General features: G+C 43.6%; 1 protein-coding gene across 5 annotated transcripts in view; it reads right to left on the bottom strand.

The window, feature by feature from the left end:
* Atp8a1 (ATPase phospholipid transporting 8A1) overlaps window positions 1-14,141 on the bottom strand; it is a 227,865-nt gene that overhangs the window by 87,022 nt on the left and 126,702 nt on the right. For all 5 annotated transcript variants that reach the window (XM_032915816.1, XM_032915818.1, XM_032915815.1 and 2 more), the window contains one exon: window positions 4,086-4,224. In XM_032915816.1, coding sequence (XP_032771707.1) covers window positions 4,086-4,224 — 139 coding nt within the window. The remainder of the gene's footprint in view (window positions 1-4,085; window positions 4,225-14,141) is intronic.

Raw genomic sequence — 14,141 nt, forward strand, 5'->3', positions numbered from 1 at the left:
GCAGTTCAATAGTACCCTTGTCTCAAAATGTCAGGACAGAGCCTTAGAATGTTTTCACATTGTGATTTTATTCTATTTATGCATTTCCTCTCTCTTTGCCCTACAGATCCTTTGTGTGTGTGTATATGTGTGTATATATATATGTATGTATGTATGTATATATATGTATATATATATATATAAAATTATGGTTTCTAGTTTAGTGTTTTTATGGACTCTGAGTGTGTGAATGAGTGGCTTTCTGTCTATATCTGTTTCTTATACCTTTTTTGGGCTCTTTTCCTTTTGTTTGTCTATTCTGATGTATTAGTTTTTGTTTTATCTTATATTTTATTATTATTCCTTAGAAGGGCTGCTTGTTTTCTAATGAGGCAGAGCAGGGGCGGATCCAGATGGGAGAGGAGAGGAGAGGAAGGTGGGGAGAAACTGGGAGGAGAAGAGAGAAGAAACCATAATGAGGAGACATTAAGTGAGAAACACTCTCTTCAATAAAAGGGAAAAAACGGGGAAGCCAGTCACCTCTCACCATTGGTTAAAGCCATCACAGCTCACCCCCTGCCCCCTGTCCCCAGATCAATGTGGCATCACCCCAACTGGCCACTTTGCTATGCTGCTTTCCAGGATAAGGCCAATCTAGCACTCAGAGACTGTGTCCACAGGAAACTCACGTCTTTCCCTGTTTCCTTCACATACACTAAGAGCAGTCCAGAGGCCCTGTCACCTACAGCAAATTCTTCCTTCTCTTCTAGGTCTTCCCAAATGCCACCTTCTGCACGAGCTCTTCCTGATTTCCCTCTGTGCAATGTTCTCTTTCCTTCCATTTGGGGTGTGTGTGTGTGTGTGTGTGTGTGTGTGTGTGTGTGTGTGTGTGTGTGTATGTGTGTATACACATGTATGTACAAGCACATGGAGGCTGAAGGCCAAACGTGAGTGCCATTTCTCAAGTATCCACCTTTTGTTGTTGAGATGGAGTCTCTCACTGGTTTAGAGCTCACCCTGAAGGCTAGGCTGTCTGGCCTGTGACTCTGTCTGCCTGCTTGTCACTGGGATTACAAGCATGTACTATCACAGATGGCTGTTTTACATGGGTTCTATGGGGTAAGCACTGACCGAGTTGTCTCCCCAGACCCTTGGCATTTTTTTTTTAAAATAGTAATCATTACTCTGCAATTTTATAACTTCACTGTCTGCTTCCCTGGCCTCAGTTCACATGATAGATTTCTTTTTTAAAGTCCCCTACTGTTTCTTACACTTAACTGGAGCCTAGTACTACAGATGTGATGGACATTGGCTGGGTGAACAAATCCTCTCTTCCATTTTCTGAGAGAGAGGGGGGCGGGAATCATGAGAAGGGAGGAAAATAATCTTGGGAAAGAGGGAAACAGAGTAACAGACCCTTGTGATAAGAAAGCAGAACGGGCATACTGTCTAGGGGAAGGAGGGGAGCCAGCCAGAGGGGGCAGGAGGCACAAGAGGGCAGTGGGACAGTGGAGAACAAAGGAAAACTTGCACGTATAAAAAGCCATAATGAAACCCATTACTTGTATGCAAATCGAAAATAGTATAAAAATCAATCAATAAATCTATATTAATTATACGGGCCTTGTGATGGTTAGCCTTGGTTGTCAACTTCACTACATCTGGAATTAACTAAAACCAAGTAGCTGGGTACCCCTGTGAAGGATTTTTTTCTTAGTTAAATCACTGACGTGCAAAGCCCACTGTAATACGGACCTTTTTGAGGTGGGAAGATCTACCTTTAATCCGGGCCATCTGTTGGCAGCCTATATAGGAAGCTAGTTCTCTTCCTGTCTGCCTGTTCTCGCCTTCGCTAGCAAGCCCGTGCCTTCCCTAGCTTTAGAGTTTATTTCTTCAGGACTCCAGCATACACTAAAGACCAGCTGAGACATCAGGCCTTGTGGACTGAACAACTCACTATGGATCCTTGGACTTTCCATTGGTAGACAGCCACTGTCGGACTTGCTGGAGCACAGCCGATAAGCCATTCAAATACATCCCCTATATCTATTTATCTGTACATCTAGAGGGATGGAACTTGTAGAATGAATATATATATACACAATAAATATAATAAACATATATAAATTATATGCAATATTTAAATTATATATTCATTCTGTAAATTGTCTTCCTCTAGAGAACCCCTAGCACCGATATACTTAGACATTTATGTTATAGTCTAGTTTTTATGTTCTGAGGATAGCTTCATCTGACTGATAAAAGTTCTAAATGGATTAACTAATTGTACTTGAGTTTAAGAGTACTTAACAATGATCTTGTAAAGTGTGGTTCCATGCCACGTGAGTTTTACATGTAATGGCGTGATCAGTATAGAGAAGGGGCCATTCATGGTTACAGAACTGGGAGAAAACAGATTCTTCCTTTTCCACACTACTAGTATCACAGGTTTTAACAGCAAATACTTTCCTCTCTGTCAGATTCGCATCACAAATCACATTGTATTTCCGCCTTCCTCAAGGTTATATGCTGAGGCCTTGACTCCCCCACCCCGTGTGACTGCATATGGATATCGGGCCTCTTCAACTCTCATGCATTCCCTCAAATGTCCTATTTCTACTTTCCAAGAATGTGATAAATAAATTTCTGTTGTTTAAGCCACCTAGTCTCTGCTATAGCAGCTTTAGAGGACTAATGCAAACACTTTACAAAAAATGGAAACTGACTGCAGGGTGAGAGCAAACCGAATCATGTATGTTAGAAATACCTCGGGCCACAGCAAGTAGAGCTAGCATGTTAGCATGTCACTGGCCCAGCTTCTAGACTTTCAAAGGTAACTGCAGAAACGTCACACAGACCTGCGGCTTACGGATGGACTGTTCAGACAGACAGAGTGATGTGTGGTTTTATAGATACAACCACTGCCACTTTAAAGGGGGCACTGCGGCCACTAGCAAACAACTCGGTGAGCCTAATAACCTTACACATTTACAGTCTTGAAATATCAGATCTTAAAATATCTTGTTATGGACGGGGAGAGGTTGCCTCCTCTCACATCCTCTCTGGTCCCAAGTACAGCAGAGATCTCAGCTCTTGTGTTCCAGAAGAATTCACACTGGGGGACAGGTGTGGCAAGCAAGGTGTCAGGTTGGAGGCGAGAAAGCAAAAGCAGAGAGTAAGTTCCTTCCTCAGATGGGTGGCTCAGCTCAAGTGGCAGAGGTGCAGGGATGCCACTGGTCCCCAGACTTACAGACATCTTGGTCTTACCCCTCTTGCCATCTGTTTAAGTTCTCAGTGCTGTGATAGACACCAGAACCAGAAGGAACTTGGAGAGAAAAGTTCTTCCAGTTCTACACCACAGACTATCACCTAACAAAGCCAGGGCAGGAACTCGAGGCTGGAACTGAAATGGCGGCTGTAGAGGAACGCTGCTCACAGCCTTTCTCCCCAGGGCTTGCTTAGTCTGCTTTCTTACGTCATTTAGGACCACAGGCAGCAGTGACAGACAGCACCTCCAGGAGGCCAGACCCTCCCACATCAGTCATTCATCAAGAAAGTGCCCCATAGACCTGTCTACAGGCAGTCTGAGGCAATGGACACATTTTCTCAACCCAGGATCATCTACCTTGTGTCAAGATGACAGGAACCTGGCTAGGACACCACACTGGGACAGTCTGGGATAGGAAGGTGCTTTCTTAGAAGTTACCGTTTTCTACAGTTCAGTCCATTAGGATTAAGGCATAATTTTTATGTATTAGTTATTAGATTATGTATTAACTAAGTGCATTAAGTTAAAGATTACATGCTAATCACTAGGTGTTAGACTATGTATAAGGTTGAGAAGTTCACTAGGGGAGGTCAGTGATGCCTCCAGGCTGGAGGATGGGGCCTCTTGTGAGGGGTTCAGAGCCCACAGAGTTTTTCCTACAGCTCTGTCCCTCCTCTTGAATCTGCTCAGATTAACTACCTCATGCTAGAATGAAAGCCCTTGTCCCTGCTTCCTGGTTTGTTTGTTTGCTTTAAAAAAATCTTATAATTTATCTTATTAAAACACGTTGGCCTGTTGGAAGGTTATCAGGATTCAAAATTTGAGTGGTGTGAATTACCAATATTAATGGCAGTTTCTTGCTTGTCCCCAGTAAGGATCCATATTTTGATGTCAGCCTTCATTAGAGTTTCTATGGTTTCAGGCACTTGGTCCTGTAATTTGTCCTCAATGGCCGTAGCTCCAAGTAGCTGAAGATTCTGGAAAAAAAAAGTATTGAAAATTTGAGGGGGGAAAACTTCTTTACTGGGTAAGAACAAAAGCTGAAGTATGTTATTTTAAAGAACCAGAGACAAAGGTAATTCAGGGACCTGGGCGTAAATCCCAAGCCTCCTGCGGTTTTCTCTCTTAAGGGTCCTTGACTTTAATCCAGTCGTTTTGGCTGAGAACAAGATTCCCTGAAGCAGTTTTACCTTAACTTGTTCCAAAGTAAGGGTCTAATTTATAAAATAAAAACAAATCCCAAATCTCTGTCTTGTTTCTATCTCTGTCTGTCTGTCTTGTTCTCTGTCTCTGTCTCTCTCTCTCTGTCTCTCTCTGTCTCTCTCTCTGTCTCTGTCTCTCTCTCTCTCTCACACACACACACACACACACACACACACACACACCCACCCACAAACACACCCACACCCACATCCACACACACACAGGGGCATTAAAAAGTCAGCTAAAAAGGAGTAGGTGGCTCCTAGAAACGAATCAGGGAGAAGCAATTTTGACCCGTTTATAAAGGATGAAATTTCACTTTGCTGTAGTGTCAGGAAATACCCAAGAGAATTAAAAGTGATGGGGGGTGGGGGGGGGAGAAGAATAAGTCACGTGATAGCATGAGTCTCCAAGAAAATACAGGCTGAGTGCTTTCCACACAGTTCTAGATTTGTGCGCTGGAAGGCGAGACCAGCACAGGGCTCCAGTGTATAGGGCGGCACCTTTCTTCTAAACCGTATGTCAGTCAACAGAGTAGGGATGCTGCAGTTTAGTTCTGGGACACCACAATACAGCAAAGAGCCTAGTGAAGAAAGTCACACGAAAGTCACTGTTTTCTCAGTGACTACGCGTGATGCTTATACTACCCTTTAGTCTATGATACCATCATGTAGGAAAACACAATGCGAGTATTTTAATGAAAAAACATTATTTATTGCTCAAAAATGCCGATGGTCACCCGAGCCTTCAGGAATCAGGATGTTTTTGCCAGTGAGCATCTTGCCTTGATGCTGATGGCTCCTGACACCTTGCAGAGTCTTGCCAATTAAAATAAAACAATGGAATCTGCCATTGGTTGATTATTCCTTCCACGAGATGTTTTCTCTGAAGTCTGCAGTGCTGTTTGGCGGTCTTTTTATTCACAGCAGAACTTTTCCAAAGTTGGACTTACTCATCTCAAACCTCGTCACTGCCTTACCAACCAAGTCTCTGGAAAATTCTAAATCCTCTGTTATCATTCCACCAATTTTCATAGTGTCCTCCCCAGTAATAGATCCCACTGCAAGAAAGCATAGTTTCTTCTTGACTACTAAAGTTTTCCCTGTGACTACAGAAATTCATTTACAGCCTCCAGATCTTTTGCTGTGCCTCCCCCATGTACAGCTATCCCTTTCTGGAAGTCTTGAACCCCAGAGAGTAGTCTGAGGGCTGGACTTACCCTTTTCCATGGTCCCTTAATGTATTGTTATTTTTACGACATATTGTGAAACACAACGGCATCTAGGATGGTGAATCTTTTCCAAAAGCTTTTCAACTTCCCCAGACCCACCAGAGAATCACTATCCACTGCACTGATAGCCTTAATGGAAGGTTTTTCTTAAGTAGTGAGACTTAAAAGTTGAGTTCGCGCATTGATTCGTGGGCTGCACGGTGAATGTTGTACTGGCAGGCATGGGAACATTAATCTTCTTGTGTTTATAAGTCTGTTAAAACCACTGCGTGACCAGGTGCATTGTCAATGAGCGGTAAGATTTTGAAATAATTTTTCCCCCCGAGCTGTTATGTGTCAGTAATAAACACCAAATGTTCAGCACACTGTATAGTACACAGAAATGTCACACAGGCTTTGTCATTACACATATAGGTTACTGGAAGAGTACATTTTCTATAGTACACCCCTTAAAGGCCCCAAGACTTCCAGGATGGCAAGTGTGCACCTGTTTATCTTAGTCACCAGCTGTATCTGACCCAATGTGTCCATTTGAAGTCAGGCACTGTTTTTTTTTTTTTTTTTTTAAGCTATGAATAATCTGGGTGGCTTCTTTTTCTAATTAGAAACTCGTTTGATCCTCACTGAAAATCTGTTTGCAAACATAGATCTCATCATCAAATATTTCAGCTAGACTTTCTGGATATCTTCTGCATCTTCTGCTTCAGCGCTTGTTGACCTCGAACCCCCATGTACTGAGACAGACTCCTCAGTTAAAGCCCTAGGCAACCTGCTGGCTTTGAACTCTTCTCTTCAGCTCCTTTATTTCTATTGCTTTCACAGAACCGAAGAGGTTAAAAGCTTGCTTGGGAGTGGGGGCGGGGGCTGTAACTATCAATGCCAAGAGCTTGCTTTGAATTAGGCTTTGGCTTATAGGAATGTTTTAGCAGGTTTGATCTCCTAACAAACCGCTAAGACGCTCTGCACATCAGCGTCGGGATAGTGTTTGGCTTTCGTATCACTCATGTGTTCATTGGAACGGGACTTGAACTTCCTTTAAGAATGATAGTCAGACTTGGCTATTGGGTGAAAAAAGAGAAGCTTTTAGCCTTTCTTGGCTTTAGATGTGCCTTCCTTGCTTAGCTTAACAATCTCCAGCTTTGGGTTTAAAATGAGGGGCCCCCAGCTCTGCCTTCTGCCTAAAAGTGACAGGAGAGTGAATCTACTTTTAATATTGTAGCTCAGAGAGCAAGCAGGGAGGGAAATAGAGGAATGGCTGGCTGATGGAGCCACAAGAACGCACACGTTTATTAAGTTTATGATGTTTCAAAACAATTCCCATAGCAAAGGTTACTGAACACAGATTACCATAACAAATGCAATAATCAAGACAAGTCTCATTATTATGCAACAGTCAAGACAAACGTCTCAGGAATTATCAAGGCTTAATGCTAAGACATGAAGTGAGCACATGCTACATGTGTATGCAGTTTATGCCTGCATCAGCTGGGGGTGCATGGAGCTGCAATAGAAAACCCTTCCAGTGATGTAGGGGAAGGCTTGGTTTTTCCTCACGTACATAGGTTTGAAGTAGGTAGTGACTGTAGTGACTCAACTACATCTCCATAGTCGATGCTAAACTCCATCTAATATTTCAGAGTGGTTGTCCTGGGCACAACTGAAATGGCTACTCCGAGGTCAAGAGCAAGGAGTCAATACCAAGGATATCTGTTTCTCATTTGGTAAGCAGAGCACAAGCCTCAACATATTTCCAAACAAGGCCAGTTGGGCAGGCTCGGTTACACGGCTGTCCCTAATTATGCATTTAGCTCTCCTAGTCTCCATGCAGAAGGATGGGTGGGAATGAGTGCTAAATTAGCCCTCCAATAGCCTCTTCCACAAGTGATAGAAGGCCAAGTCTATGTAGATAGAAGGTACTTGTATAGTGTGTCTATACATACGGCCCCGCCATTTCCCTCAACCTTTGTCTAGTGACACCTGACTCATACAATGAAGCCAAATTCAAATGTTACTACTTCCTTTAGCTCTGTGCTAACGTTTTTTTTTTTTTTTTTTTTTAACACACGTTTTCACTTACCACGCCGATTGAGCCCTTACAATAGAAAACTCTGAAATGGTACAAAATCTGTACGTGTTCGAGTACCAATGTGATGTCACAAATGGGAAAACTTACACATGACCTCGGGTGACAGGTGGCAGTCAAACTGCAGGTGCAACAAGATGTGGATAATTAGAACACATAACCACCTTCAGTCGTGTGAGTGAGGGATATATGAAAAAAAAATGAATTCCGTGTTAGCATTTGGGTCTCATTCCCAAAGACTCTTACTATGTAGGTAAGTCCCAAATCTGGGAAACAAAACAAAACAAAACAGCAAACAAATCCCATAGACACTTTGGGTCTGAGCGCATCAGGCATGGGACACTCAACCTGTGTTAAGATCAGGCATTTGAATGTGAGACTCTGGGAGGTTTGCTGAAACATGGGGTCGGTGTTATTTATCTTTTCATCCCTGTGCACTGAGAGCAAGTCCCTGAGTGACAAACAAGACAAAATCCAAACCCAAATGTTCGAAAATATTGCTACCATTGAGACCATGTTTTTCTCAGTCTGTTCTGAGTCCCCTGGACGGCTGTCAGACACACCTGATATACAATATTTAGCATGACACAGAAATGGAAAGGCATCTCTCCTGTTTTTTTTCTTTTCTTTTTTTCGGAGCTCGGGTCGGAACCCAGGGCCTTGTGCTTGCTAGGCAAGTGCTCTACCACTGAGCTAAATCCCCAACCCCGGCATCTCTGCTTTTTAAAGAAGATAGTATTATATTATCTCTAGTATCTAGTATCTAGTATCTCTCAGAGCCTGATGAATAATTATCACCAAGTTCATGGAGAAGAGGCAGAGAGGCTCACCGTCCATGATGCGGCTTTGCTGTCTCTGTATTCCAGCTCGCCCACCGAGACTCCATCAACTCTTGGTATCTACTTTAGGGTATTTGCCGTTACATCATTCTGGCTCATAAACCCTCGAGAATAAAGATGGAGCTGTGCTCAGATCTGAAATATTCTATGGGAGGTTTGATTCTAAGGGAGGCCCTTTTAACATCAATGGAGATTGTTCAGAAAGAAACCACTGGAAGTGTCCAAACTAAAAAAAGACCATCTTTTGTAACGTGTTTCACGAAACACTGGGGTAACTAGATAATTAGTGTGAGTCACGATACAAACAGCCATGTGAGTTATATGAACACATATATTTGTGTAGTTCCCAGCTTTACTCTCGGGAGGAAAATGAGCTCAGAAAATATATAGGTACACATTACCACACACAAAGCTATAAAAATGAAATGACTTCACTGGAGAGATCATGTTGAAATCATATTTGAAAGAAGGAAAGAGTCTGGTTTTATCCTGGCAAAGGGAGACATTTTCAAGCCAAGCAGAAATAATGTAAAGAACCAAAGACATAGGGCCAGTCAGGTACCCACAGAGGCGTGAGCAGGATAGCGTGGCGTGTGTGGGTGGCTATCCTCACGAGAGGTTTTACACGTGTGACAAGCGTGTGACAAGCGTGTGACAAACGGTTCTGAGCATCCAGCAGAACTGCAGCTGTCCTAACTGGGTCTGAACAGAGAAGTGCTGCGCCCCAGAGCTGTTTGCTTCCCGAGTCACCAGTGAGAAGGGCAGTCACCCCGCCAGCGGAAGCTCAGCCGCCTCCTGTCCTTCTCTTCTGGTGTCATTTACTGTGAGAGTAGGATCTTGAGTGACAGGCTGCTTTGCTGTTGGAAATTAACACCTTTAGCTACACAGCTGTCATTAGGAAAAAAAGGAAAGATGTGAACTTTGCGTGCTTTTCCCGATCACTGCACCAAAGTGTTCAGGCAGTAATCAATTTCACCCCAAATAATGTATTACCCTACACAGATGGTCATTAATGGCTGCTGTGGGACTTACATATTAAGAATGTGTTGAAACATCAGGAAATTCCCATGGTATTCATGGAATGAAAAAAAATCCTAAATGATTTTACCATCAAAATGTCATCACGCCAAATGTTATAAAGGTTTCAGGTTGATGACTCTCGGACATATTATGCATTTAGTTATCAAAGAAAAATTGTGAAATAATATTTACTTACCCACAAAAGCCCTCAATAATCTTATTTTTTCTTTAGATGTCTCTAAAGTATCCAGTCTTCTTAAAAGGGAGATAAATGTAAAATTTCTACCCCAGTGAACATAAAAACTTTCATATAGAATATTTGAGAACGTCAAGTATATGTCAGTAGCATGTATTAAGACGGCTATAGAAACCGTGGTTTTCCTGTCAAATGCACATACTCTTTGCTAAGCGACAGCCTTCAGAGTAACCTACACTTTCACATTAGTGAGCAGGTCATCAGTATTTACACTGTTATGCTGTAAATGGGGGAAATCAGAATAACCAGTTCACGCTTCTGAGTGTAACAAGGTCTGTGTGGCAGCAGTCTCTCTAAGGATAAAGACGCAATGCCGATACGCAGGATTGTACCCCTGGAGTAAACACACACACAACCTAGCAAGACACAGCGACCCTGATGTCTGTGTAAAACAGGACTACGTCTGGGAAGGTGAGGGTGAAGGGACACCTAGTATTTCCTAAGCAGAAGAAAGGCTCTAGACGCAAGGAGGTCGGATACACTCTCTGGAGTCAAAGAGAGGAACAGCTGAGCTATGACTTAGGGGCTGAGCATCAGCCCATGCCAGAGGACCCAGGTGGGAAGGAAACTGATGCAAGCGTCAGGTCTTTAAACATTTGCCTCCCACACGGAGCCTTCTGCTCATACGAGTGCTTTTCAGTCCCAGTTCTGAGCCATCCTGATAGGGTTACCCTATTCCTTCTTTCCACATGCAGATCCCAGTTTCATAGTTATAGATTAGCTGCTTTACACAGGTATCCTTGTCTGTCTGTCAGTCCATCCATCCGTCCATCCGTTCATTCATTCATTCATTCACTCATTCATAAATATCAAGGAAGGAGGGAGATCACAGCAAGATATTGGAGATACCATTGTGAGCTCTTTCCATCATGAAATTCATAAGTTATCAAGCAAGCCAGGCATGGTGGCTTATGTCTGTAATCTTGGCACTCAGGACACTGAGGCAGGAGGACCACAGTGAGTTGGAAATGAGGTGGGGCTAAAGTAGTGAGTTTGAGAGTGATAGCCCGTCTCTAAGAGAAAAAGAGAAAGGTATCACTGGAAACGTCTCTGTTAAACTCTGCCTTGCTCTGCCCTCAGTGAGGGTACCTCACCTTAGCAGGCATTAGAATCCTCAGGGGTCCAGTGACACACCACGGGGCTCCGCACATGAACTAATTTCTCATTTGACCAGAGCTCATTGGAGGCCTGGGAATGTGCAGTTCCCTATAGTGTTGGTCTGAGGACCTCACTGTTGGTCTGGAGACGGATGGTCAACCTGCTTTTCTCTAAAAAAACATAAGTAGTTCAGGCTCAGAGAGTCGCAATTCTCTGAAGGAACTGAGTCCTATCATTACAACATAAAAACAGCTAAAGACAGTATGTAAACAGACGGAGGTAGCTGTGCTCCGGCAAAGAAGGGTAGAGGGTGAGTGCGGGCATCGGGCTGGCACGAGCAGACCTGTGAATGCAGAACACAGGTAGTTGTTCCGTCTCTGCACCTGCCTCCTTCTCTATGGAATACTCTGGCCTCGTTTAATCTCTCCCTTTCTCCTTGGCCTGGCTTCCCGTCTTCAGTTCCCAGGTCTTTACCCGCTCCCTGCAATCCTACTCTTCAGGAAAAGCTTCTTAACTCTATGTAATAAAGAGTTATCATCAGGGAAACATTGTTTCACATCGTAAGAATGCAGTGTCTGGGGACTGAGGACATGGCCCCGCTGATAAAGTGCTTGCCGAGATACCATGCGGATCTGAGCTGGTCTCCATGATCCACCTAACATGGATGATAGCAGAGGTCGCCTGCCTGTCACCACACAGCAGCATGGTCTGGTGGGTGCCGCTCTAGAGGCCACAGTTCTTCAGTCCTAAACTTTGGTGATCCCGGGGTCGGGCTGTGCCTGAAGCTCACATCCGTACCACAAACTAATTCTCCAAGCCAGCCAGGCTCTTCTGTGGTCTGCACTGTGCAGAGACACTGGCCTCTGGGCCTTTTCTCCTCGGCATCCTTTAGCGCGCCATGTTGCGTTTTCATTTACAAAAGAGCTCCTACCTCTTCCCTTTTAGTTCAAGCTGGGTTACGGTGTTTAAAGTAAGGACATTAATTCACAGGAATGCTTGCTGGATGCTTCTGGAGACATCCATGCAACTGGGTCACTCTTCTACGGCCAAGAAAAAGGCTTTGACTTGATGTTTTCCTTTGAACCGCAGAAATTACTTGAACTCATAAAGCCAAGGACTTGGCAAGCAAGACCAGAGCTCCGCACACCCAGCTGAAAAGAATCAGGCTTTGAGAAGGGATTTGGGTGTGGCTGGCAAAAACAACACTCCCTCTTATCTGAGTCAGACGCCTGCCCGCCTGCCATGCCAAGGGTGGAAAGTCAACCAAGGGGAGCTGGTAAGAGGGGAGCACTTCCACCACAAAAGGGAGCATGTGACCAGAAACAGCAGGAAGTCGCAGGTACTCTAATTCGAAGGGAAACCATGAACATCGGATGGACATACAGGGTATGGGCTGCCTCGCTTAATTAATGGAGTGGTCCCGAGTGAGCCCACTCTTATCCCGAATGCTGGTCTAGTGATTATAAAACTGCACACTTTATTATGCTTCTTTTTTTCCTTTCCAGTATTTTTATATATTATTTTCTTTAGTATTTTTATATATTATTTTCTTTTAAACCGACCTGGCAGCCTAACACACAGACTCTCCACATGAGACTGGAAGTAAGACAGAACTTTGTTTTCAATCCCTGTCCGGCCAGCTAAGAGCGTAGATATATCCTGTAGTGAGTAACTTAAGCTACCCGGGAAGCTACTTTCACAACAACAAGAAGAGAGCAAAATTACTGATTTAATAGTACTCTTCGGGGGATGAAATTAGATCGTACTAAACTTTTTTGTGTAGTATATAGTAGGAAAAAAAATCTCGAGTATTTTTTAACCTATATGACTGACGTCGTCGAATAGATATGGTTCCCACAGATTCCTGTGTTTGAATGCTTGGCCACAGGGAGTAGAAGGTGTGGTCTTATTGGAGGAGGTGTGGCCTTGTTGGAGAAAGCGCAGGAGGGCTTTGAGGTCTTCTATGCTCAGGTTCCTACCAGTGTGGAATCCAGTCTCCTGGCTGTCTTTGGATCAAGATGTAGAACTTTCAGGGCCTCCCGCACCATGTCTGCCTGCATGACGCCATGCTTCTGCTATGATGATAATAGATGGACTGAACCCCTGAAACTATAAGCCAGCCCAGAATTAAATGTTTTCTTTTATAAGAGTTGCCTTGGTAATGGTGTTTCTTCACAGCAATGAAACCTTAACTAAGACAATGACACATCGCCAAAAACCATACTTGTTCATAATATTAAAACTGATACAAAAAAGATGAGATGAACAATCAGAAGGTCCACCATCTTTCTGACCATCCTACCGGACCATCTTGCACATTTACCTTAGAGATCCCTGAACTAAAGACTTAGGGCATCCAAGAGTTGAGTTGCGGTGCTGTTGCCTGACAGGCATGAGTGAAACCTGGAATTTGACTTCTGACACTGAGGGAAAAAACCAATCAGGCAAAGAGTAGAAGACTTGAAGCTTAGTCACTGTGCAGAAAGGGGCAGGTTTGACTTACAGATAAGCTGACAAGATGCAGATGTCCTCAAGCAAATGGTAAAACAGGAAACTACTGGAATTCTAAACTGCACAGTCCCGAGTACACCACATAAACGTTCATCTAGCTTTTCGTGTGGCATTTGCAGCTACTAAGAATAGATGTGGTAGCTTTATCTGAGGAGGCATTCCATTGCGATTCCCAAGTCTCTGTGAACCTGGCAGCCCTCAGCGTTCAAGAAAAGTCCTGTTTTCTATTACGTTCAGTATTTCTTTAGTAAACTCTTAAGCCACTTCTTACTGCAAGGGGCACAAGGCTGTTAGACTCAGTCACATGGATGTCATGGTTGGTCTACATTGTACCACATGGATGTAATCTATTAACATCCTCAAAATATCAACTAGATTTTGGGGAAAAATAAAGGAGATAAAGGGAGAAAAAAGATCATGACTTTAATATCCCACCTTAATAACTTGCCCCAGTGTCCAGGGCTTCATCCCTTTGTGTGTGTGTGTGTGTGTGTGTGTGTGTGTGTGTGTGTGTGTGTGTGTGTGTGTGTGTATTCATCAAGTATTTACTGAGTGATTAACACAGGCCATAAAGTCAAACACCAGGGACAGAGTGATGGGTAGGGTGGTCACTGTCACTGCTCTCGTCACTGCAAGCGTCAGGCTAGCAGATG

The sequence above is a fragment of the Rattus rattus genome, chromosome 11 (assembly GCF_011064425.1).
Source record: "Rattus rattus isolate New Zealand chromosome 11, Rrattus_CSIRO_v1, whole genome shotgun sequence".
NCBI lineage: Eukaryota > Metazoa > Chordata > Mammalia > Rodentia > Muridae > Rattus > Rattus rattus.